The sequence below is a fragment of the Hemitrygon akajei genome, chromosome 17 (genome assembly GCF_048418815.1).
Source record: "Hemitrygon akajei chromosome 17, sHemAka1.3, whole genome shotgun sequence".
Lineage (NCBI taxonomy): Eukaryota > Metazoa > Chordata > Chondrichthyes > Myliobatiformes > Dasyatidae > Hemitrygon > Hemitrygon akajei.
Window position 1 is genome coordinate 91,181,197 of NC_133140.1, and position 26,647 is coordinate 91,207,843.

Genomic DNA, 26,647 nt, shown 5'->3' on the forward strand with positions numbered 1-26,647 from the left:
TAGCTGCTTCAGTGTGTTAAATCCCCCTAGATACTTCACATCAAAAATTGACGTGAACTAGTCTTTGGGGTTGAGGAAGGAAGTTGGAGGGTGTTAGGAAAGGAATTGTAGAGCTCAAGGCTCTGATTGCTAATGTTGCAGTCAGGAGGGGCAGATTGATGAGTCTTTGTGAGTGCACTGTGTGCAGACTTCACTTACTGGTATTAATATAGGGTGCTCAGTAAGGAAAGTGGCATGTACAGGAAACATTATTTCAATCTGTGCTGAGATTCAGAGATCATGGGATATACCAGAGTGAAGTGTTAGAGATCTTTCGATTAATCACACTCTCTGGGACAGCATTGGGTCTGGTTAATGTTGGTTTATTAGAGATCTTTGTGATTAGTCACACAGCATTAGGAGTCACTAATTTTGGTTTCTTAGTTTGTTAGTCCTCCCTTGACTTATGTCCTTTATTTCTTCTAGTTACTTACATCCAAGAAGTGACGCAATACTTTAAAAAGCCCTCATTGATTGCAGACCTTGCGTGGGACAGTCTGACACCTCAGTCTCCATCTCTGCGAGGTGAAGCCTCTGGTTCTCCAGATCACAGTGCTAAAGACAGCAAGACTTTTCCGCTGAAGATGTGCTATGTCACGAGGAACCTGAGCGTGTCTGATCCGGAGAGCAGGTTGAGATCTTAAACTCCATAAATAATCAAAAGTGTCAGACTGATCAAAAGAATGGATGAGATTCCATTCTGTATCTGCATTTGGGGTCTTTGGGCTTTACACATAAAGGCACAGAGTACAAGAGCAAGCAAGTTGCAACGACCCTTTTTGAGACGCTTCTTGGGCCACAGCTGGAATATGGTGCCCAGTTCTGGCACCACACTAGGAAAGGTATGAAAGCCTGGACAGTGTGCAGTTGTTAAATGAAGTAATTCCAGGGATAAGAGACTTCTGTTACATGGATAGACTGGAGAAGCGGCGGTTCTCTTTGGAACAGAATGACGTTATGGTATCTGGAGAGGTATTTATAAATGTGTTAAGGCTCCACACACAGTGAATAGTGAGAGATTCCCCATTGGTGCAAGAGTCAACAACGCAGATAGTTGGCAAAGTGATGCCTTTGAGAATAAGAGAAGAGCTGGTTAATACAGCTAGTGCAGCTGATCTGGAGTGTACTGAGGGTTGGGGTAATGGAGGGAACCAGACAAGTACTTGAACAAAAGCTGGCAGGGCAGTGGGACAAGCTAGATAGTTCTTGTGGTCAGCGCAGGAAACCTTTGTGTTTCTGATAGAGCCCAGAGTTGTCAGTGATACACTGTTCCTGTTGTTACACTCTGAAACAATCCATAATTTTCACATAATAAATTCACCTATTACACTAACACTCTGGTTTACTTCATAATCCTCATTAACTCAGTCTCAGCAGGTCTCACTAAAACTGAGAAATAAACTCTGTCCCACACACTATCTTTTTAATCTCATCCCTTACTAAAACCGTATTGAATATACATTCTAGTTTATTACACGTCACTCAGTTCTGATGTACTTTACACATCTGTGATGTTCATGGTGTACTCCTGTGCTGTAATCTTTTAAAACCCCCGCAATGCTCATTGCAATTATTCAATATACAGTACATTCCTGATGTACTTTCCACATCCTATTTATGTCAAAAATGTTTCCTTCAATGCCTGATTTCAGGGAATTCTTCATTCTGAGAATTATTTCTAAGGCAAAGCATCTTTACTGAAGTAATGCTGAGAGGGCAATGCAGTGGCATTACCTGGTCTATACTGACCTCAAGTTCAGCTTTCTGTCACTTGCACATCTTTAATTTAGTAATCCTAAGTCAGTCAGTATGTGCTGTATGTTAAGGAAAGTAACCCCAGGGAATTCCCCTTGAGTTGAAAAAATACTTTATAGTTATTATTTCCTATTACCAATTTTCTACCCATTGAGCTCAGTCTCTTTAAGAAACTTTGCCTAAAATCATGATGACATACCATTCAGAAGCCCATGTATACCACATTGGCTGTGTTTCTCATGGTGACCCTTTCTATTGCTTAATGAGAAACCTCTGTTTACTCTCTTTTTCATTGTTTCATATTATTGATGCATGAGGCATTTAGTGCTTGGAACAATCTCATGCCATACATTTTGCAAACTCCACTCAGACAGCAGCAGAAGTCAGGATTGAGCCCAAGCTGCTCTCCCTCCTGCACCATTGGTACACTTGACTTACCTTCAACAAATCCATGCTGGCCTTCTCTAATCATAAGACCATAAGATATAGGAGCAGACTTAGGCCATTTGGCCCATCCATTCTGCTCTGTCGTTTCATCATGGTTGATCCATTATTCCTCTCAACCCTTTCGTTTCATCTGCCAAAATGCATGGCCATATACTTCGCAACTCTGAATTCCATTTGCCATTTTTTTGTCCGTTCTTCTAATCTGTTTAAGTTCTTCTGTAGCCTCTCTACTTCCTCAGCACTATTTGCTCCACCACTTATCTGCAGGTTGTCTGCAAACTTTGCAACAAAGCCATCAATTCCATCATTCAAATCATTGACATATAACATAAAACATATAACATGTGGTCCTAACACACATCCCTGTGGAACACCACTAGCTGCCGGCAGTCAATCAGAAAGGCTCCCTTTATTCCCAATCTTTGCCTCCTGCCAATCAGCCACTGCTTTATCTATGCTGGCATCTTTCCTGTAATATCATGGTCTCGTAGCTTGTTAAGCACCCTCGTGGTATCTTGTCAGAGGCCTTCTGAAAATCGATAAACACAGCATCCACTGAATCTCCTTTGTCTATCCTGCTTGTTATTTCTTCAAAGAATTCCAACAGATTTGTCAGGTAAGATTTTTCCTTGAGATTACCATGCTGACTGCGGCCTATTTTATCATGTACCTCCAAGTACCCTGAGACCTCATTCTTAATAATCGACTCCAGCATCTTCCTAACCACTGAGGTCAGACTAACTGGCCTATAATTTCCTTTCTTCTTGGCCTCTCTCCCTTCTTGAAGAGTTAAGTGACAGTTGCAATTTTCCAGTTTTCTGAAACCATTCCAGAATCTAGTGATTCTTGAAAGATCATTACTAAAGCCTCCACGATCTCTTGAGACACCTCTTTTAGAACCTTAGGGTATACACCATCTGGTCCAGGTGACTTATCTACCTTCAAACCTTTCAGTTTTGCAAGAACCTTCTCTCTAGTTATGGTAACTTCACATGTTTCATGAACCCAGATGCCTGGAACTTCCACCATACTGATAGTGACTTCCACTTTGTCAATTTGCACGTAGCTCAGCCTGTGACCACCTGATTATCATGTGTGGTTCTGCATTTTAACATGAACACTACCTACTTGGCCATTGACCAACACAGACACACACAAGACACACACCCTTCTCCCTCCTGGTTTCTCTCTATAGGCAGCACACCCTTTGGGATTCATGCATGTGACTGTAAAGGACAGTCCCCTGTCCCCTAATTAGCCAGCACTCTCTTCTGCTAAGTTCTTTTTCATTCCCCCAACATGAAAGGCCAGTGTCTATGTCACTGACTGTTTGCTGTTCTCTACAGTCAATTCTTATCTGCATGGGTTGCCAGAACCTCAGCAGCTGGACACCATATTTGGGGCTCTTGATTTACTGCCTCCTTGGTCCCCATACCTGAAGCACTCAATAACCCCCATCACCCACCCCCGATAACATTTAATTACCTCCCAGCAGAGTCCTGGTAACTTTCTCCCTCTATGATCATTGTCTGAATTGTGGTCTGTAACTCATTAACTCTAAGCTGCAGATTTCCCTGAATCTCACTGGGGTGTGTAAGCAGTCCTAGCTTTGAGCTGAAGGCTTACTGATTACATTGTGTATAAGTGGTGCTGACTGCTGTTGCTGTTTTGTGCCCACAGGTTATTTGAGCTGCACTCCCCTGATGGCAGACATGCAATCCTTCTGCGGAGCAAAGACGCCGCTACTGCACATACCTGGTTCATGGCAATCCACGCCAGTATCACAGCTCTGATCCCTCACGCACAGTCTGACTTAACAGAGCTCCTGGGGCCCAGTTGCAGGGCCATTCAGCATCTTGGCTGGATCGCAGAACAGGTAGAGAGTTCCTGGTATTACAGTTGCTACCAGAATCCACAGTTAAACCTTGTAGTTCGGAGGAAAGGGGGTTATTCTGCTGTTGTTTTGTTTCTGTTGTTGTCACTACTTGTGTTATTCTACCGAACTTCGTGGGCATGGAATGTGTGACGACACTTGTAGTTCGCACCATCACATCTGAAGGTTCTGTTGGTGGTTAATGCAAGCAACGGATTTAACTGTATGTTTCGATGTACAGTACATGTGATAAATTAAAGTGAACCTGTGGTTGGGGGTGTTCTGTAAAAAACATAAAAACATAGAAAAACTACAGCACAATCACTCAACCTATTCTCATAAGGCATGCTCCCCAATCCAGGCAATATCCTTGTAAATCTCCTCTGCACCCCTTCTATAGTTTCCACATCCTTCCTATAGTGAGGTGAACAGAACTGAGCACAATACTCCCAAGTGGGGTCTGACCAGGAGCCTATATAGCTGCAACATTAACTCTCGGCTCCTAAACTCAACCCCATGATCAATGAAGGTCAATGCACCGTATGCCTTCTTAACCACAGAGTTAACCTGTGCAGCAGCCTTGAGTGTCCTATGGACTTGGACCCCAAGATCCCTCTGATCCTCCACACTGCCAAGAGTCTTACCATTAATACTATATTCTGTCATCATATTTGACCTACCTCACACTTATCTGTGTTGAACTCCATCTGCCACTTCTCAGACCATTTTTGCATCCTATCGATGTCCCGCTGTAACTTCTGACAGCCATCCAGACTATCCACGACACCCCCAACCTTTGTGTCATCAGCAAATTTATTAACCCATCCTTCCACTTCTTCATCCAGGTCATTTATAAAATTCATGAAGAGTAAGGGTCCCAGAACAGATCCCTGAGGCACACCACTAGTGAGCGACCTCCATGCAAAATATGAGCCGTCTGCAACCACTCTTTGCCTTTTGTGGGCAAGCCAGTTCTGGATCCACAAAGCAATTTCCCCTTGGATCCCATGCCTCCTTACTTTCTCAATAAACCTTGCATGGGGTACCTTGTCAAATGCCTTGCTGAAATACATATACATGGTGGTGGATATGGATACGATAGGGTCTTTTAAGAGACTTTTGGATAAGTACATGGAGCCTGGAAAAATAGAGGGCTATAGGTAAGCCTAGTAATTTCTAATGTAGGGGCATGTTGGGCACAACTTTGTGGGCCGAAGGGCCTGTATTGTGCTGTAGGTTTTCTATATTTCTATGTTATACTACATCTACTGTTCTATCATCATTAATGTGTTTAATCACGTCCTCAAAAAATTCAGACTCGTAAAGCATGACCTGCCCTTGAGAAAGCCATGCTGACTATTCCTAATCATATTATACCTCTCCAGTGTTCATAATTCTGCCTCTCAGGATCTTCTCCATCAACTTACCAACCACTGAAGTAAGACTCACTGGCCTATAATTTCCTGGTCTATCCCTACTCCCTTTCTTGAATAAGGGAACAACGTCTGTAACCCTCCAATCCTCTGGAACTTCTCCCGTCCCCATCGATGATGCAAAGATCATTGCCAGAGGCTCAGCAATCTCCTCCCTTGCCTCCCACAGTAGCCTGGGGTACATCTCATCCGGTCTCGGTGACTTATCCAACTTGATGCTTTCCAAAAGCTCCTGCACATCCTCTTTCTTAATATCTATGTGCTCAAGCTTTTCAGTCCACTGTAAGTCATCTCTGCAATCACCAAGATCCTTTTCTGTAGTGAATATTGAAGCAAAGTACTCATTAAGTACCTCTGCTATCTCCGCCGGTTCTGTACACACTTTTCCACTGTACTTTTTCCAGTCAGATGATGATTCTTTTCTTTCAGCACTGTGATTTAACGTAAAAGTGCATCTAGCTGTGGCTCAGTAATTGATGATTTTGAAGGTGACTGTTGCCACTACATTGCAACCTTGGCTTCTGTTGGCTACTGACCACCTGACTCACAGCGCTGTAACTTTCAAGGGCAACTGTGTTCTGAGATTACCTGCTGGGGTAACAGCACTGGTGGAGATGAGTTGGAGAAGGCAGTGTCCAGTGGTTATAGTTAAAGGATGCCTGGCCTGGGGTAAGTTGTGGTGTTTGAGGTGGAGGATATGGAAAGGACTTAGCACAATGTATGGACTACTGTAATTTTTCTCTGCTTGGTCTGTAGCTGAAAGTAGAAGATGGAAAGCAGCAGTGGAAGCCAGTGTTGGCGATTCTCACGGACAAAGATTTTCTGCTTTACAATAGTGTGCCCTGGAATCGAGATCATTGGGCATCACCTTGCCAAAGCCACCCGCTGCTGGCCACCAGGTATGTATAGCATGGAAACACACAAATACAACTGCAGATGCTGTGGATCAAAGAATACGAACACAACGCTGGAAGAACTCAGCAGGTCAGGCAGCAACCGTGAGAAAAGAGTAGCCAACGTTTTGGGCCGAGACCCTTCATCAGGAATGGGGGCCAACGTTTTGGGCCGAGACCCTTCATCAGGAATGGGGGCGCCAACTGACCTGCTGAGTTCTTCCAGCGTTGTATGTATAGCATGGAGCTGCACCACTTCCTCTTATAGACTTGCACTGATGAGTTACCCTTGGCAGCTATGCATCAATTTTCTGTAGACCTTTGCTGACAAGTTTCCCTTGATGACTGCACTCCATTTTCTTACAGACCTGTGCTGATGAATTCCCCTCAGTTTCTACACCCCTTTCTCTTGCAGACCTGTGCTGACGATTTTCCCTTGGCAATTACACACCATTCTCTTACAGATTGGAGAGATCAGAAGCCTGAGAAGATGTAGTTCACTCAGGTTTGCCAGTTGAGTAGAAAACCATCGACTTGTGGCAGTTTGTTGCTTTGAGCAGCGGCCAATCAGTGTTCGGGATTGATTGGCATTGAATAAATTAAGTAAAGTGGGACCATTGTTGAAGTGGTCAGAAGAAAAACTATAAAAATAAACAAAGAAATTATAGACAAGTGAGCCTGACATCAGTAGTAGGATACTTACTGGAAGGTATTCTAAGGGACCAGATATTTGAGTATTTGGATAGACATGGATTGATTAATAATAGTAAACATGGTTTTGTGCATTTTAGGTCATGTCTAACCAATATTATAGAGATTCTTTGAAGAAGTTATCAGGAAAGTTGATAAGGCAAGGCAATGGATGTTGTCTACATGGACATTTGCAAGGTATTTGACAAGGTCCTGTATGGGAATTTGGTCAAGAGGTTTCAGTCACTTAGCATTCAAGATGAGGTAGTATATTGGATTAGACATTGGCTTTATGGGAGAAGCCAGAGAGTGGTAGTAAATGGTTGCCTCTTTGACTGGAGGCCTGTGACTAGCGGAGTGCTGCAGGGATAGGTGCTGGGTCTGTTGTTTGTCATCTATATCAATGATCTGGGTGATAATGTGGTTAACTGGATCAGCAAATTTATGGATGACACCAAGATTGAGGGTGTAGTGGACAGCGAGGAACAATGTCATGGCTTGCAGTGGAATCTGGATCAGCTGGAAAAATGGCAGATGGAATTTAATGCAGGCAAGTGCGAGGTGTTGCACTTCGGTGGGACCAAACAGGATAGGTCTTACACAGTGAACGGTAGGGTACTGAGGAGTGTGGTAGAACAAAGGGATGTGGGAATACAGGTCCATAATTCATTGAAAGAGGTGTCACAGTTTGATAGGGTCATTAAGAAAGCTGTTAGTCTTCATAAATTTATGTATTGAGTACAGGAGATGGGATGTAATGTGAAGTTGTATAAGATGTTGGTGAGGCCTAATTTGAAGTACTGTATGCAGTTTTGGTCACCTACCTACAGGAAAGATGTAAATAAGATTGAAAGAGTACAGAGAAAATTTACAAGGATGTTGCAAGTGTGGAGGATCTGAGTTATATGGAAAGGTTGACTAGCTTGGAATTTAGAAGATTGAGATGAGATTTGATAGAGGTATACAAAATTATGAGGAGTATAGATAGGGTGAATGCAAGCAAGCTTTTCTCACTGAGGTTGGGTGGGACTAGAACTAGGGGTTAAGGGTGAAAGGTAAAAAGCTTAAGGGAACACGAGGGGAAACTTCACTCAGAGGGACGTTAGATGTTGCCAACGCAAAGGGTGCATGCAAGCTCGATTTTAATGTTTAAGAGAACTTTGGATAGATACGTGGATGGTAGAGGGTATGGAGGACTATGGTCCAGGTGCAGGTCAATGGGAGTAGATAGTTTAAATGGTTTGGCACAGACTAGATAGACTGAAGGGCTTGTTTCTATGCTGTACTTTTTATGACTCTGATCTGTGCTGATGAGGTCCCCTTGGCAGCTACGCCCCATTCTCTTATAGACCTGTGCTGACAAGGTCCCTTCAGCAACTATGCCACATTCTTTTTCAGATCTGCAATAACGAGCTCCCCTTGGCATTCACCTAGTGAGGGAGTAAGCTGAATGAATCCTGTGACGGGTAATTATAGGCCCCAATCACAGAAGAAAGAGTGGTCATTGTTGATTTGTTCATATAAATCTTCTGTTGCTGATGGGTATCTTTGTAAACAGTGTCCCTCTACTTCTGAACTTTCTGTAAATAGATAGATGTCCCTATCAGGTCACAGGCAAGGGGGCATGAGATAGCTTTCACAGAAAAAGAATTCAAAGAGATTCTTTAAGTATATTTCAGGTAAAAGAGCGATTGTGGAGATAATTGTTCCAGGAATAGACCAAAGTTTATATTACCTGTGGAGCCACAGGAGATATGCAAGGTCCTGAATGAATATTTCTCTTCTGTCTTTATTGGGAGAAAGACTTGAAGTCTAGGGAAATTTAATGGGGTGCCTTGTGGATTATCAACATAACAGCAGAGGAAGTACTAGACTTCTTAAAAGATAGAAAGGTTGGGAAATCTGCAGGGCCTGACTAGGTGCATCCATGAACAGACATTGTGCAAGCCCTGACTGAGATATTTGCATCATTGTTAGCCACAGGTGAGGTGCTTATAGACTGGAGGATAGTGAAGGTTGTGCCTTTATATCAAAAAGTCTGCAAAGAAAAACCTGGGAAATATAGACCATCTATGGAAGTGATCCTCCAACAAGTGCTGATGAATGGTCTCAGCCCGAAACATCAACTGTTTATTCGTTTCCATAGATGCTACCTGGCCTGCTAAGTTCCTCCAGTATTTTGTGTGTGTTATTCTGGATTTCCAGCATCTGCAGAATCTATTGTGTTTAACTATAAAACAGTAAGCTGGGAGAAGGTTCTGAAGGATAAGATGTACATGCATCTGGAAAGACAGATTGATTAGGGAAAGTCAGCATGGTCTTGTGCTAAGATCACGTCTTACGAACTTAAATAAGTTTTTTGATAGCACACACAAAATGCTGGAGGAAGTCAGCAGGCCAGGCAGCATCTAAGGAAAAGAGTGCCGTCGATGTTTCCGGCTGAGACCCTTCAGCAAGACTGGAGTTAAAAAAGACTAGGAGTAGAGTTGTAAGGTGGGGCTTGTCCTCACCTACTACCCCACCAGCCTCTGCATCCAGCATATAATTCTCTGCAACTTCTGCCATCTTTAGTGGGATCCCACCACCAAGCACATCTTCCCCGCCATCACCCCGCTTTTGGCTTTATGCAGAAATCGCTTCCTGCATGGCTCCCTTGTCTTTTCATCCTTCCCCACTGATCTCCCTCCTGGCACTTACTTTTGCTACACCTGCCCCTACACTTCCTCACTCACTACCATTCAAGGCCCAAAACAGTCCTACCAGGTGAGGCAACACTTCACCTGTGAGTCTGTTGGGGTCATTTACTGTATCCAGTGTAACCTCCTGTATATCAGAGGGACCCGACACAGATTAAGAGACTGCTTCGCTGAGCACCTGAGTTCTGTCCACCGGAAAAACAGGATCTTCTGGTGGTCACGTATTTTAATTCCACTTCGCATTCCAATTCCAATATGTCTATTCATGGCGTCCTCTACTGTTCTGTTGAAGCCACACTCAGGTTGGAGAAACAACTCCTTGTCTTCCGACTGTGTAGTCTCCAACATGATGGCGTGAACATGGATTTCTTGAACTCCAGTAATGCCCCCCTCCAATCACCATTCCCATCCCCTTTTCCCTGTCTCAGCTTATCTCCATGCCTACTCATCACCTCCCTCTGGTGCTCCACCCCCCCCTTTCTTTCTTCCATGGCTTTCTGTCCTCTCCTATTAGATTCCCCCTCCTCCAGCCCTGTATTTCTTTCAGCAATCAACTTCCCAGCTCTTTACTTCATCCTTCCACCTCCCGATTTCACCTATCACTTGTGTTTTTCCCTCCCCTCCCCAAATCTTATTACTCTACTCATCTTTTTATCTCCAGTCCTGCCGAAAGGACTCGGCCCAAAACGTCGACTATACTCTTTTCCATTGATGCTGCCTGGCCTCCTGAGTTCCTCCAGCATTTTGTGTGTGTTGCTTGGATTTCCAGTATCTGCAGATTTTCTCTTGTTGCAATAGGTATATTTAATGTCAGAGAAGTGTATACAGTGTAGTGTGCATCCTGAAATTCTTTTTCTTGGCAGAAATCCATGAAAACAAAGGAGTGCCCCAAAGAATGAATGGCAGCTTAATGTTAGAAACCCAAAGCCTCCACCCCCAGCTCCCCCCACACGCATAAGCAACAGCAAAGCAACGACCCCCCCCCCCCCCCCCCACTGGCAAAAATGCATTGGCAACCCCCACTGAGCACTCAAGCATACAGCAAAGCATCATTAAAGACAGACTCGCAGTACCCCAAAGACTACTCACTTGTTCACCTTGGTAATTCAACATACCAGTGTGTGTGTGTGTGTCTCTCTCTCTCTCCCCTCCCCCTCATCCTCTCTTCCCCCCCCCCCCAGGAAAAGGAGGTGTCCCTGTTTTACAGCAAGAGGGGAGACATAACAAACAACTCGCTGATTTATGATGGTAAAAGTATGTTGCGTCGCTTTTTCCGAGCACTGCACCCGGAGAGTCGGTACCAAAAAAGGCACAGCTTTCTGGATGCACAACCCCCAGCAGCTAACCCTCCCTGTTCCGTGTTCTCCTGCAACACTTCAGTCAGGGGCACTGGCCTGGAGTCAGCATGTCTCCAGAGCCATGAAAATCCGGAATCGTGAAGGCGCGCTCACCTTCCAGGCCATGTTCTTGGGATATCAAAAGGCGGCCGGTCGCAAGGCCCCAAGAGCAGGTCCCATTCCTGCGAAGACCTGAAGTCAGAGAGTAATTCCAGATCAGGATCTTCAAAAGAACCTTGAAAAGGAAAAAAAAAGATATCAAAGATAGAAATGGAGCTGTTTCCAAAGATGCAAGTAAAGGAGTCGCTGTTTAGCCATTTGTTTGTGTTTGGATGAAAATATAGGCTGGATAGAAACTTGCAGATGACACAAAAATGAGCAGAATTGTGGGCTGTGAGGAATGTTGTTGAAGAATGCAGCAGGATATAGACCCATTGTAAATGTAAGCAGAGAAATGGCAGATGGAGTCTAATCTGGACATATGTGAGGTGTTATCTTTGAGAGGTCAAGTGTAAGAAAGAAATATAAGATCATAAGACATAGGAGCAGAATTTGGCTATTTGGCCCATCGAGTCTGTTCCACTATTAAATCAGGGCTGATCCTTTTTACCCCTCCTCAGCCCCACAACCTGGCCTTCTCTTCATAACTTTTGATGTTGTATCCTATCAAGAACCCTTCAAGTGCTGCCAACCCGTTTCCTCAACACTACCTGCCCCTCCATCAATCTTTGTATCATCTGCAAACTTGGCAACAAAGCCATCTATTCCATCACTTAAATCATTGATGTATAGCATAAAAAGAAGTGGTCCCAACACTGACCCCTGCGGAACACCAGTCCCTGGCAGCCAACCAGAAAAGGATTCTTTTATTCCCACTCACTGCCTCCTACCAATCAGACAATGTTCTAACCATGTTAGTAACTTTCTTGTAATGCCATGGGCTCTTAACTTGGTAAGCGGCCTTGGTGTGTGACACTTTCAGAGGCCTTCTGGAAGTCCAAATATACAACATCCGCTGCATCCCCTTTATCTATTTTACTTGGAATCTCCTCAAAGAATTCCAACAGGTTCATCAGGCAAGATTTTCCATGAAGGAAACCATGTGGACTTTGTCCTAACTTGTCCTTTGTCACCAAGTACTCCCTAACCTCACCCTTAACAATTGACTCCCAACATCATCCTAACCACTGAGGTCAGCCTAACTGGTCTATAATTTTCTTTCTGCTGCCTTCCTCTTTTCTTAAAGAATGGAGTGACATTTGCAATTTCCCAGTTTCATGCCAGAGTCCAGTGATTTTTGAAAGATCATTTCTAATGTCTCCACAGTCTGTACCACTACCTCTTTCAGAACCCTTGGTCCAGTTCATCTGGTCCGGGTGACTTGTGTACCCTTAGGTCTTTCAGCTTTTTGAGTACTTTCTATCTTGTAATAGTAACTATACTTCAAATGGCAAGTTCTTTACAGAGAGTGGTGAGAGTCTGGAAGTTGCTGTCAGGGGACATGGTAGAAGCATATACTGGTTAGGTTTTGTAGCTTCAAAACATTAAACATTGCAAAAAAAAACAAGAAAGCAGAGGGATGCAAGTCTTAGTTTGTTCTTTTAAGTGTGACACGCCCTTATCATGTGGTGGTGTGACAATGTACGGAATTCAGATTTACACATATAACCCATAATGAATTATTTAAGTGAACAAGAATGCTTAATCAAGCAATTAATACTGTGTGTGTGTGTGTGTGTGTATATGTATATATACATACATATATATACACACACACTATTAATGTTACTGTAATATTAAATGCACAACAGATGCAATTACATATTTGAATCATTAGACAGATACATGTACAGAGGGGATGGAGCGATTATACAGTAGATCATATCCTTTATTTTGAGATGCAGTGCGATAGCAGGCCCTTCCAGCCCAACGAGCCTGCGCTGCCCAATTACACCCACGTGTCCAATTAATTTGCTAATCCATACGTGGGTGGAAACTGGAGTACAGTCGGCCATCCTTATCAGCGAGGGATTGTTTCCAGGACCCCTTGCGGATGCTCAAGTCCCTTATTCCAGTGGTCCCCAACCACTGGGCTGCGGACCCGTACTGGGCTGCAAAGCATGTGCTACTGGACCACGAGGAAACGATATGATTTGGTGATATGAAATTATATGAGTCAGCTGCACTTTTCCTCATTCCCTGTCACACCCACTGTTGAACTTGAACCCATGCAAGATCACCAGTCGCCTAAACACAGTGATACCCCTGCGCCAGGGATCACTGGTTGGCCTTGGGTAACCGGCTGCCTCGCGTGGCTGGCGAGAAGTGCCGTTGCTACTGGCCTGAAGCGTGAACAGATGGGTGCCGCCTCTAAATCTGTTTAGCACACCGAATGTTCATGGGGAACCCGGTGCTAACTAGACGGCCTAATTCGGGTTCTGGGTTCCATAAGTAGCAGAGCAGCTACTTCGCTGTGATCTACTAAAAGACATCCCTCAAGCCAAACTTTTGTTGGCCAATAGATCCTACAGACCTATGGGGGGGGGGGGAGGGGGGTGCCTGTCGTACTCCTTGCTCAGTCGGTCGCTCTCTCTGGACTGCGACCACCGCGGCCCCGGTATGGGGACCTCTGGCCCTTACCTTGTCCTCTCACCCCACCTATGACCAGCCGCACCTGGTCAAGGTGTCTGGCAGCAGGCGAGCAGGAAGCTGGAGATCGGGCCCGGATGCTGTCTAATGAGGCAATGAAGCCCTCAAAACTGGTTCGGTAGCTTGAGTCCAAGCACCCTGCACTTAAAGACAAACCCGTTGAATTTTTTGAGCAGAACAAAAGTGAGCAAGCGGGACAGAAGCAAGTGCTGATAGCCACGTAAACTAAATTGCGAAATAGAGTGGACATAAGGAAACTCCGAGTATTCCAGTATTCGCTGTATTCCAGTCGTGTTTAACATCCCGCACCCCCCCCCCCCCCCCCCATTGGCCGATCCACAATAATATTGTCAATATTAAACCGGTCCGTGTTGTGAAAAAGGTTGGTGTTCCCTGCCTTATTCGACCTGTCTCAATGCAGTGGACCTTAGGACCCAGCGGAACCCCAGACCTTATCTTTCTTTTTCAATCTTTTGATGATTATTATTAATATCAACAAAATAAAATTGATACGTAGATAATGGGATTACAAACATACACATTACAACTGAACATGAAAGAATACATAAGCAATAGTTACAGTATAAAGGTGAGTATTCCCAAATCATGGACGATACAAGTAACAAATAAACAAGGCAAACCTAGGTATATCATAATATATATTTTTTAAAAAACAGAAAAAAGAGAAAAAGAAAAAATGGGGGAAAAAAAGGGCTGTTTTTAATATCTCACAAAAATACAAACTCATCAGTGTCGTCAACTCCGATCCTCTCAACATATATAAAATCGAAACTGGAAAAACAAATAGGCTTGGAACAGGGTCATATTACATCATATGAAAATATTGAATAAATGGTCTCCATATCTTTTCAAATTTAATAGAAGTATCAAATACAACACTTCTAATTTTTTCTAAATTTAGACATAACATAGTTTGAGAAAACCAATGAAATACAGTAGGAGGATTAATTTCTTTCCAGTTCAACAAAATAGATCTTCTAGCCATTAATGTAAGAAATGCAATCATTCGACAAGCAGAAGAGGATAAATGGAGTGAGTCCATCATTGGTAAACCAAAAATTGCAGTAATAGGATGAGGTTGTAAATCAATGTTCAATACCGTAGAAATAATATCAAAAATGTCTTTCCAATATTTTTTCAAAAGTGGACACAACCAGAACATATGAGTTAAAGACGCTATCTCAGAATGACATCTGTCACAAATAGGATTTATATAGGAATAAAAATAAGCCAATTTATCCTTGGACATATGAGCGCTATGCACAACCTTAAACTGTATTAATGAATGTTTAGCACAAGGATTTTCATTGGGTTCTATTTTAGGGTCTTCTCTTCCCTTTGCTCTTTCTAAATTGCCGAAAGGAATTGACAATCCGATAGTTAAACATACTTTACGTATATGGTTTCAATTTCGGAAATTTTTTGGGTTGACTCAGTTCGTTTTAAATATTCCTATTGTATCCAATTGCTTTTTTTATCCTTCTATTATAGACCAAGCTTATTCAGCTTGGAAGACTAAAGGATTACTACGATTTTCCGATTTATTTTTGGATAATTGTTTTATGTCTTTTGAACAATTATCTAATAAATATAATTTGCCTAGATTTCATTTTTTTAGATATTTACAGATTAGGAATTTCTTAAATACTGTACTTCCTACTTTTCCAAATTTTGTGTCTTCAGGTATTTTGGAGAATTTGTTTGAACTAAATCCTTCTCAGAAAGGGCTAATATCAAAACTTTACAATATAATTATGAAGATACGTTCAGAGCCCTTCTATAAGATTAAAAATGATTGGGAAAGAGAACTTAACCTTACTATCCCTATTGAGAATTGGGATAAAATTCTTCAATTAGTTAATACCCCAGACCTTATCTAACCTGTCTCAGTGCGGTGGACATTAGGACCTGGCAGTAGAGCTCTGAATCCGCAGAGTTTCTGTTCACGAAAATAATCACGATCACGATTGAAAATAAAGTGCTCTCAGGGCCTTGCGACTGGCCGCCTTTTGATATCTCAAGAACATGGCCTGGAAGGTGAGCACGCCTTCACGATGAAAGCTACAATTATTACTAAGCAATGCAGTGATTTGATGCTGCCTGGCCTGCTGTGTTCTACCAGCATTTTGTGTGTGTTGTTGTTCAGTGATTTAATTATTGGGTTTTGGGTTTTTGATCCTCCACATCAACCTGGCATGGATGGAGAGCACACTCGGGAGCGGTCTGTCACTGGATAGAACTCGAGAACTTCCGTTCCTGAGCCCGGCGCAGAAACGTATGTTCTTAAGTGTTTTATATCATAGAAAGGTAAAATATATACTATATACTAAGACAAACATTTGACTGACACTAAATAATACCGGATGTACCTGTACTGACTTACTTAGTAAGAGAACTTCCCAATTTTTTTCAATCCCGATCCACGATAACCCACGCACATCCTCCTGTATACTTTAAATCATTTCTAGATTACTTATAATACCTAATACAATGTAAATGCTATGTAAAATAGTTGTTATACGGCATTGTTTAGGGAATAATGACAAGAAAAAGAAGTCTGTACATGCTCGAAGAACAATTGCTGGAAGAGCATTTCCGGGTTTCCTCGATTCGCGGTTGGTTGAATCCGCACATGTGGAACCGTGGATAAGGAGGACCGACTGAAACCAGATCAAACCCACGTGGTCACGGGGAGAGTGTACAGGCAGTGGCAGAATTGAAGCCAGGTGCCTCGTGCAGTTGTAGCATTACGCTGGCCACTATGCCACACTTTTTTTAAAAATTTATTGGCAATATTGGTCATAAGTTCAGTTAGTGTGTGCCAGGACACTTTAAAACTGTCACACACTGCATTTGTGCTCCACTGGTGGTGGAGGGAACTGATATTTAAGTCCATGATGATGTTTAGTTGTTTGAGTATTCGTGGGGCCACTGGTCGCCAGGCTGTCTCTTGAGAAGCTGTAAACTTTATATGTACCACAGGTGAGGTCAGCATTGAATGTTGGTGGAACTGTATGATGTCAGCACCTAACTTTTTTTCTGGCATAGAACACCAATGGCCAGGGAAAGGTACAGGAGCCTCAGGACTCAGAGCACCATGCTCAGAAATAGTTATCATCCCTCAACCATCAGGTTCTTGAACTGAAAGGGATAGCTTCACTTAACTTCACTTGCCCCATCATTGAAATGCTCCTACAAACAACGGACTCTTCAACATGTGTTCTCAATATTTATTGCTTATTTATTTATTATTATTATTTCTTTATTTTTGTATTTGCACAGTTTGTTGTCTTTTGCGCTCTGGTTGAATGCCCATGTGTTTCTTTAATTCTGTTATTGTTATCATTCTATAGATTTATTGAACATGCCCACAAGAAAATGAATCTCAGGGCTGTATATGGTCATATATATGTACTTTGATAATGTTTACTTTGAACTTCAACAAAAATTAAAAGACCCCCTCTCCCCACCTTTTAAACCTACTCCTTATCTTTTTTATCTCCAGTCCTACTGAAGGGTCTCAGCCCAAAATGTCAACCCTGCTCTTTTCCATTAGGGTTTCCAGCATCTGCAGATTTTCTCTTGTTTGAGTTTTTTGATAAAGTGACCACAAAATTGGCTGGACATAGAAAACCAGGTTGTTAGTGAAGATTGTTTCTTGGACTGGAGGCCCGTGACTAATAGTGTGTTGCTGAGGTCAGTGATTTCCTATTGTTGTTTGTCATCTACAATGGTGATTTGTCTTGTGTATGTGACCGATTACACAACAAAACTATAAATAAAAACACTAGCAACTGGAGCTAAGTTAATGGGATTTTTACTTACGGAACCCGAACTGAACACATATATACAGATCAATAAGCGCCTAATAGCGCATGCTCAATAACGTGTTACTACGACATAAAAGAGTCCCATATTATACAGTCAGCTATATGGTACACTTCTCCCCTTTTATTTTGAAAGTGTATCAACTTTTTTTTCTGGGGCACTACGCTAAACAAATACTGTATGTGTACCCTTAATATACAAATGCCTACCAACTGTTTAATTAGTAACTTAATAATATGAAATTATAACAAAATAACATAATAATAATAATAATTATAACTGAAGTCTGGGGGGGGGGGGGGGGGCCTTCTCTGCCTTTCCAGGTAACATTTGCCCTGCAGTGTTTGATTTGGGGAATTAGTCTCCACAGGTACATCAGGTGAGTTCTCAGCACTGATGACAGGCTTATCTGTGGTCAAGGTTGATGTGGTCACATCAGGAGTGTTTGCTTCTATGTCTGGGGAGTCAGGGCAAGATGTTGTTGTGTTTCCCACCTGAGCATTCAGGATTTGATCTACATGATGTCTCCGTACATTCTCTCCCACCTGTACTCTATACATCAGTGGCCCGTCTATGGTGGAAGTTATACCTGGCTGCCACTTTTCAGTCCGGTACTGACTGTCCCAGATTGATGTTCCGTGTTGACTTAGCATTCAAGTGTTTTTATTGTCTGTTCTCTACATCACGCCGTACACTTGATTTGAGAAGATCCATATGGGGCTTCAGGTTCCTGTTTAGAAACATCATCACTGGAGTCTGGTTAGTGGTTGCGTGTACTGCATTATGATAGGCGAGGAGGAAGTTGTCTATCTTGTGTTGTAGTGGTTGATTTTCGCTGTCCCTTGCCTTGAGGGCTTTCTTGAATGTCTGCACAAATCTTTCTGCCAAGCCATTTGTGGATGGATGATAAGGGACAGATGTAAAGTGCTTGATTCCATTGTTCTTCACAAAACTTTGAAATTCTTCAGAGACAAATTGTCATCCATTGTCTGTGCAGATTCACTGTGGTATGCCATTCCTGGTGAACATGGCCCTCAGAACTGCAATGGTCTTTTCCGATGTGGTTGTCTTCATTTTGATGACCTCTGGCCATTTGGAATGTGCATCAACGACGATTAAAAAGAGAGTCCATGAATGGTCCAGCAAAGTCGATGTGCACTCGCTGCCATGGTGATGGTCACTCCCACGAATGGAGAGGGGTTTGTGGTGTTGTGTTCTGGATCTTTTGACATCCAGAGCAGTTCTTGGTCACGTCCTCAATTTGTTTATCGATTCCTGGCCACCACACATAGGCACGGGCAAGACCTTTCATCTTCCGCCCTTGTTACCTCCAGCACTCCGATGCATAACCTGGGAGGAATCACAACTCGTGAGCCACAAATTAGTGTTCCCCGACACACTGACAACTGCTCCTCCCTCACTGAAAAGGCTGGAAACAGTGTGTTACACCACGCCGGCCATCCCTTTACCGTGATGTCATACACTTTTGACATCGTAGGGTCATTGTGTGTTTCCCTTTCAATGAGGCTGTTTGTTACTGGTAATTGTTCAACTATTGTTGTGTAAAAGATCTCTGCTGAGTCCATTTGTGTAGATAACTCGGAAGTGGGCAGTGCTAACCATGACAAATCACCTGCGTTGCTGTGTTGCTTGGTCCCTTTGTGTTCAATATCATACCTGTGACCTCTTAAGAAAAGGGACCATCGCTGTAGCCTTTGTGCTGTCATCACCTTTTCTTGGATTGAAGATTGACAAGAGCAGCTGATGGTCAGTCAACAGAGTAAACTTTTGGCCATACAGGTAAAGACTAAATTTCTTGATTCCCTACACAAGGTTTAAGGCCTCTCTGTCAATCTGTGCGTAGTTGCGTTCAGCTGAAGTTAGCGTTCTTGAGGCAAAGGCTGTTGGTCTTTCAGAGTCATCTGGAAACTTGTGCAATAACACAGCTCCTATCCCATGGGGCGAGGCATCACAAGCTAGTCGGATAGGTAAGGAGGTGTCAAAGTGTGCGAGCACCCTGTCTAAAGTTATGAGTCTTTTAGTTTCTTGAAATGCTTTCTCACAGCTCTCGGTCTACTTCCATTGTGTCCCTGCCTGTAATAATGTATTTAGTGGGTGTAGGACTGTGGGTAGGTTATGCAAGAACTTATGTTAGTAGTTCACTAGACCAAAATATGCTGTCAACTGAGACACATTTTTGGGTGGTGGTGCCTTAAGCACCACTTCTATCTTGTCTTGAGACGTGTAAACCATCCTTGTTGATCACATGCCCACAGTATGAGATTTCCTTTTTGAAAAACTCACATTTCTGTCGATTAGCTCTGAGCCCATGTTCTCGTAACCTGGTGAGCACTTGTTTAAGGTTAGAAAGATGTTCGTCGTCATCTTTGCCGGTGACAGTGATGTCATCCAGGTAACACTGAGTCCCTGGAATCTCCTGCAGAACCTGGTCCATTGCCCTTTGCCAGACTGCAGGCACTGAAGCTATCCCAAAAACCAACCTGTTGTACTGATAAAGTCCTTTGTGTGTATTTATTGTCAGGTATTTTTTGGATGCTTCCTCAATTTTCATTTGAGGGTAAGCCTGGGTCAAATCAATTTTTGTGAATTGTTCCCCTCCTGATAGGGAAGCAAAAATATCCTCATTACGGTTAAAAATATACAAGGCATGGTTAGTAATTTGCTGAGGACATCAAAGTGGTGGTTCTGTAAATGTTGAAGAAGTTTGTCAAAGAGTACAATGAGATCTTGATAGGCTGGGTAAGTGGGCTGAAGACAAATAAATTGGATTGGGAATAAAGGGGTTCTTTTCTGATTGGCTGAAGGTAAATAGTGGTCTTCCATAATTGCTGGTGTTGGAACTGCTTTTCATGTTTTATGTCAATAATTTGGATGATAGAATTGATAGCTTTATGGCATGTTTGTGGATGATACGAAGATAGGTAGAGCTGCAGGTAGTGTTGAGGAAGCAGGGAGTCTGCAAAAGGACTAAAACAGATTAGGAGAATGGGCAAATAAGTGGCAGATGGCATATTGTGTAGAGAACTGTAGTCATGTACTTTGGTAGAAGGAATAAAGGCATAGACTCTTTTCTAAATGGGAAGAAAATTCAAAAAATTATAAGTGCAAAGGGGCTTGAGATTCCATGTGTAAGATTCTCCAAAGATTAACTTGAGGTAGCAATGTCAGCATTCATTTCGATAGGACTAGAGTATAAAAGCAAATATGTACAGTAATGCTGAGGCTTTATAAGGCATTGGTCAGACCATACTTGAAGTACTGGGAACAGGTCTGGGCCTTTTACCAAGAAAAGATGTGCTGGCATTGGAGAGGGTTCAGCGAAGGTTGATAACAATGATTCTGGGAATGAAAGCATAACATAATGTTGCAAGAAAAAGTTTGTAAACCCTTTGCAATTGCCTGGTTTCCTTCATTAAGTACTCATAAAATGTGATCTGATCTTTATCTAAGTCACAATAATAGACAAACACAATTGCCTAAACTAGTAACACACAAACAATTGTATTTCTTGTCAATATTGAGTACACCATTCAAAAACGTATATGAACCTCTGGGATAATGCCTTCTAAAAAAACTATTTGGAGTCAGCTGTTCCAATCAGTGAGATGAGATTGGAGGTGTGGGTTAAAGAGGTGCCCTGCCCTATATAATAAAAAAAGACTTACAAAGTCAGGTTACTGACAAAGCCTGCTCTTCTCAAGAAAGATCTGTTTATGTGCACCATGCCTCGATCAAAACCACTTTTAGAGGACCTTATAAGAAGAATTGTGGAGATGCATCAAGCTGAAGAAGACTACAGAAGTATTTCTGAAGACCAGAGTGTTCCAACAGTCCACAGTAAGAAAAATTGTCTACAAATGGAGAAAATTCAGTACTGTTGCTCTCCCCGCTAGGAGTGAGCATTCTACAAAGATCACACCATGAACACAATGCAATGCTGAAGGAGGTGATAAAATACTCAAATGTAACAGTAAAAGACCTGCAGAAATCTCTAACTAGAACTTGTTAAAGTGTCTGTTCCTGTGTCCACTATAAGAAAAACACTGAACAAAAATGGTGTTTGTATATGGTTTCAATTTCGGAAATTTTTCAGGTTGACTCAATTCGTTTTAAATATTCCTATTTAATTGTTTTTTCCACCCTTCAATTATAGATCAAGCTTTTTTGGCTTGGAAAACTAAGGGTTTACTAAGATTTTCTGATTTATTTTCAGACAATTGTTTTATGTCTTTTGAGCAATTATCTAATAAATATAATTTGCCTAGATTTCATTTTTTTAGATATTTACAGGTTAGGCATTTTTTAAGTACGGTACTTCCTACGTTTCCAAATTTTGTGTCTTCAGATATTTTGGAGAGTTTGTTGGAATTAAACCCTTTTCAAAAAGGGTTTATATCAAAACTTTATAATATAATTATGAAGATATGTTCAGAGCCCCTTTATAAGACAAAAAATGATTGGGAAAGAGAGCTTAATCTTATTATTCCTATTGAGAATTGGGATAGAATTCTTCAATTAGTTAATACATCATCTATATGTGCCAAACATTCATTAATACAATTTAAGGTTGTACATAGGGCCCATATGTCCAAGGATAAATTAGCTCATTTTTATTCTTATATAAACCCTATTTGTGATAGATGTCAATTTGAAATCGCGTCTTTAACTCATATATTTTGGTCATGTCCGCTTTTGAAAAAATATTGGAAAGATATTTTTGATATTATCTCTGCGGTATTGAACATCGATTTACAACCCCATCCTATTACCGCAATTTTTGGTTTACCAATGATGGACTCACTTCATTTATCTTCTTCCGCCTGTCGAATGATTGCATTTCTCACTTTGATGGCTAGAAGATCTATTTTGTTGAATTGGAAGGAAATTAATCCTCCCACTGTATTTCATTGGCTTTCTCAAACTATGTTATGTTTAAATTTAGAAAAAATTAGAAGTGGTATATTCGATACTTCTATTAAATTTGAAAAGATATGGAGACCATTTATTCAATATTTTCATATGATGTAATATGACCCTGTTCCAAGCTTATTGGATTTTCCAGCTTTAATCTTATTTATGTTGAGAGGATCGGAGTTGACGACACTGATGATTATGTATTCTTGTGAGATATTATAAACAGCCCTTTTTTTTTCTTTTTTTGCTTCTTTTTTCTTCTTCATTAGCTATTAGATTAGTAGTTTAGTCAATTTTGCAAACATATCTTTTTTCTGTATTTTTTATATCATATATTATGAAATATCTAGATTTACCTTGTTCATACATATACTGTATGGTTCATGTTTTGGGAAAACTCATTTATACTGTAATCATTGCTTATGTATTCTTTCATGTGTAATGGGAATTTGTATGTTTGTAATCCCTTTATTAATATATCAATTGTATTTATTCATAATATTATTAATACTAATAAAGAGATTGTAAAAGAAAAATGGTGTTTGTGCAAGGACACCACAGAGGAAACCAAAAGAAACATTGCTGAATGTGTCAAGTTTGCAAAAGTTGCAAGTTTTCACAACTCTTCTGGGATAATGGTCTATGGACAGATGAGACAGAAGTTGAACCTTTTGGCAGAAATGCACATGCTATGTTTGGAGAAAAAAGGACACTGCACACCAAAACCTTATCCCAACTGTGAAGCATGGTAGAAGGAGCATCAGAGTTTGGTGGTGCTTTGCTGCTTCAGAGCCTGAATAGCTTGCAATTGTTGAGGAAACAATGAATTCAAAATTATATCAAGACATTTTACAGGAGAATTTAACCCAATTGAGATGCTGTGGCATGACCTGAAGAGGGCTGTTCATGCAAGGTACCTCAGAAATATTGAATAACTGAACCAGTTTTGTTTGGAGGAATGGTTTAAAATTCCTCCTTGTCATTGTGCAAATCTGATCAGCAGCTACAGGAGATGTTTGGCGGAGCTTATTGCTGCTAAAGGAGGTTCTACCAGTTATTAAATACAAGGGTTCATGTACTGTTCCAGCCTGGAATATGAATGATTAAACAGTGTATTCAATAAAGCCATGTAAAGTACAATTGTTTGTGTGTTATTAGTTTAGGCAGATTGTGTTTGTCTTATTGTGACAGGGCAATTAATGCAGAAAACCAGGTAATTGCAAATGGTTCACAAACTTTTTCTTGCAACTTTCACGGCTGCAGAAAAGGTGGACGCCATGGAGGGATTGTCTACGGAGTCTCTATGGGTGGAGGTTAGGAACAGGAAGGGATCAATAACTTTACTGGGTGTTTTTTATATGCCGCCCAATAGTAACAGGTATCGAGGAGCAGATAAGAAAACAGATCCTGGAAAGGTGTAATAATAACAGATGTTATGATGGGATATTTTAATTTCCCAAATATCAATTGGCATCTCCCTAGAACAAGGGGTTTAGATGGGGTGGAGTTTGTTAGGTGTGTTCAGGAAGGTTTCTTGACACAATATATACAAACCCCATTTCCAGAAAAGTTGGGATATTTTCCAAAATGCAATAAAAACAAAAATCTGTGATATGTTAATTCACGTGAACCTTTATTTAACTGATAAAAGTACAAAGAAAAGATTTTCAATAGTTTTACTGACTAACTTAATTGTATTTTGTAAATATACATAAATTTAGAATTTGATGGCTGTGACACACTCAACAAAAGTTGGGACAGAGGCATGTTTACCATTGTGTTACATCACCTTTCCTTTTAATAACACTTTTTAATCATTTTGGAACTGAGGATACTAATTGTAGTAGATTTGAAATTGGAAAATTTGTCCATTCTTGCTTGATATAAGACTTCAGCTGCTCAACAGTCCGTGGTCTCCGTTGTCTGATTCTCCTCTTCATGATGCACCATACATTTTCAATAGGAGATAGATCTGGACTGGCAGCAGGCCAGTCAAGCACACGCACTTTGTATCTACAAAGCCATGCTGTTGTAGCCCGTGCAGAATGTGGTCTGGCATTGTCCTGCTGAAATAAGCATGGACATCCCGGGAAGAGACATCGCCTTGATGGCAACATATGTCTTTCTAAAATCCTAATATACGCCTCAGAGTCAATGGTACCTTACACATACATGCAACTCACCTATGCCGTGGGCACTGATGCACCCCTATACCATCAGAGATGGCTTTTGCACCTTTCGCTGACGACAATCAGGATGGTCGTTTTCATCTTTGGCACGGAGAACTCGAAGCCCATTTTTTCTGAAAACTAGCTGAAATATGGACTCATCTGACCACAGCACACGGTTCCACAGTCTTTCGGTCCATCTGAGATGAGCTGGGGCCCAGTGAACTCGCCGGCGTTTCTGCATAGAGTTGATGTATGGCTTCCTCCTTGCGTAATACAGTTTCAAGTTGTATTTCTGGATACAGCGATGGACTGTGTTAAGTGACAATGGTTTTCCGAAGTACTCCTGAGCCCAGGTGGCTATAATTGTCACAGTAGCATGACGGTTTCTTAGGCAGTGCTGCCTGAGGGCTTGAAGATCACGCGCATTCAACAGTGGTTTCCGACCTTGCCCTTTGCGCACTGAGATGTCTCTGAATTCTCTGAATCTTTTCACAATATTATGTACTGTAGATGTTGAAAGACCTAAATTCTCTGCAATCTTGTGTTGGGAAATGTTCCTTTTGAACTGACTAACAATTCTCTCATGCATTTTGGCACAAAGGGGTGAGCCATGACCCATCCTTGCATGCAAAGACTGAGCCTTTGATGGACGCTACTTTTATACCCAGTCATGATACATCACCTGCTACCAATTAGCCTGCTTAATGTGGAGTCTTCCAAACTGGTGTTACTTGAATATTCTGTGCACTTTTCAGTCTTATTTTAACTCTGTCCCAACTTTTGTTGAGTGTGTTGCAGGCATCAAATTCTAAATTTGTGTATATTTACAAAATACAATTAAGTTGGTCAGTAAAACTATTGAAAATCTTTTCTTTGTACTTTTGTCAGTTAAATAAGGGTTCACGTGCATTAACATATCACAGATTTTTGTTTTTATTGCATTTTTGAAAATATCCCAACTTTTCTGGAAATGGGGTTTGTAGATAAGCCTACAAGAGAGAGGCTGTACTTGATTTGGTATTGGGAAATGAACCTGGTCAGGTGTCAGATCTCTCAGTGGGGGAGCATTTTGGAGATAGTGATCATAATTCTATCTCCATTACAATATCATTGGAGAGAGATAGGAACAGACATGTTAGAAAAGCATTTAATTGGAGTAAGGGGAATTATGAGGCTATCAAGCAGGAAATTGAAAGCTTAAATTGGAAACAGATGTTTTCAGGGAAAAGTACGGAAGAAATGTGGCAAATGTTCAGGGGATATTTGTGTGGAGTTCTGAATAGGTACGTTCCAATGAGACAGGGAAGGTATGGTAGGGTACAGGAACCATGGTGTACAAAGGCTGTAATAAATCTAGTCAAGAAGAAAAGAAAAGGTTCAGAGAGCTAGGTAATGTTAGAGATCTAGAAGGTTATAAGGCTAATAAGAAGGAAATTAGGAGAGCCAGAAGGGGCCCTGAGAAGGCCTTGGCAGGCAGGATTAAAGAAAACCCCAAGGCATTCTACAAGTATGTGAAGAGCAAGAGGATAAGACATGAAAGAATAGGACCTATCAGGTGTGACAGTGGGAAAGTGTGTATGGAACCGGAGGAAATAGCAGAGGTATTTAATTAATACTTTATTTCAGTATTCACTATGGAAAATGATCTTGGTGATTGTAGTGATTACTTGTAGCAGACTGAAAAGCTTGAGAGCTTGAGTATGTAGATATTAAGAAAGAGGATGTGCTGGAGCTTTTGGAAAGCATCAAGTTGGATAAGTCGCTGGGGCTGGATGAGATGTACCCTAGGCTACTGTGGGAGATGAGGGAGGAGATTGCTGAGCCTCTGGCAATGATCTTTGCATCATCAGTGGGGGTGGGAAAGGTTCTGGAGGATTGGA

General features: G+C 41.6%; 1 protein-coding gene across 1 annotated transcript in view; it reads left to right on the forward strand.

Moving 5' to 3' along the window:
- The window catches only part of sntb2 (syntrophin, beta 2), a 67,959-nt gene that overhangs the window by 28,165 nt on the left and 13,147 nt on the right, over nt 1-26,647 (forward strand). Inside the window, exons 2-4 of the mRNA XM_073070547.1 lie at nt 466-670; nt 3,922-4,117; nt 6,304-6,446. Of these exons, the coding sequence (XP_072926648.1) occupies nt 466-670; nt 3,922-4,117; nt 6,304-6,446 (544 nt within the window). The remainder of the gene's footprint in view (nt 1-465; nt 671-3,921; nt 4,118-6,303; nt 6,447-26,647) is intronic.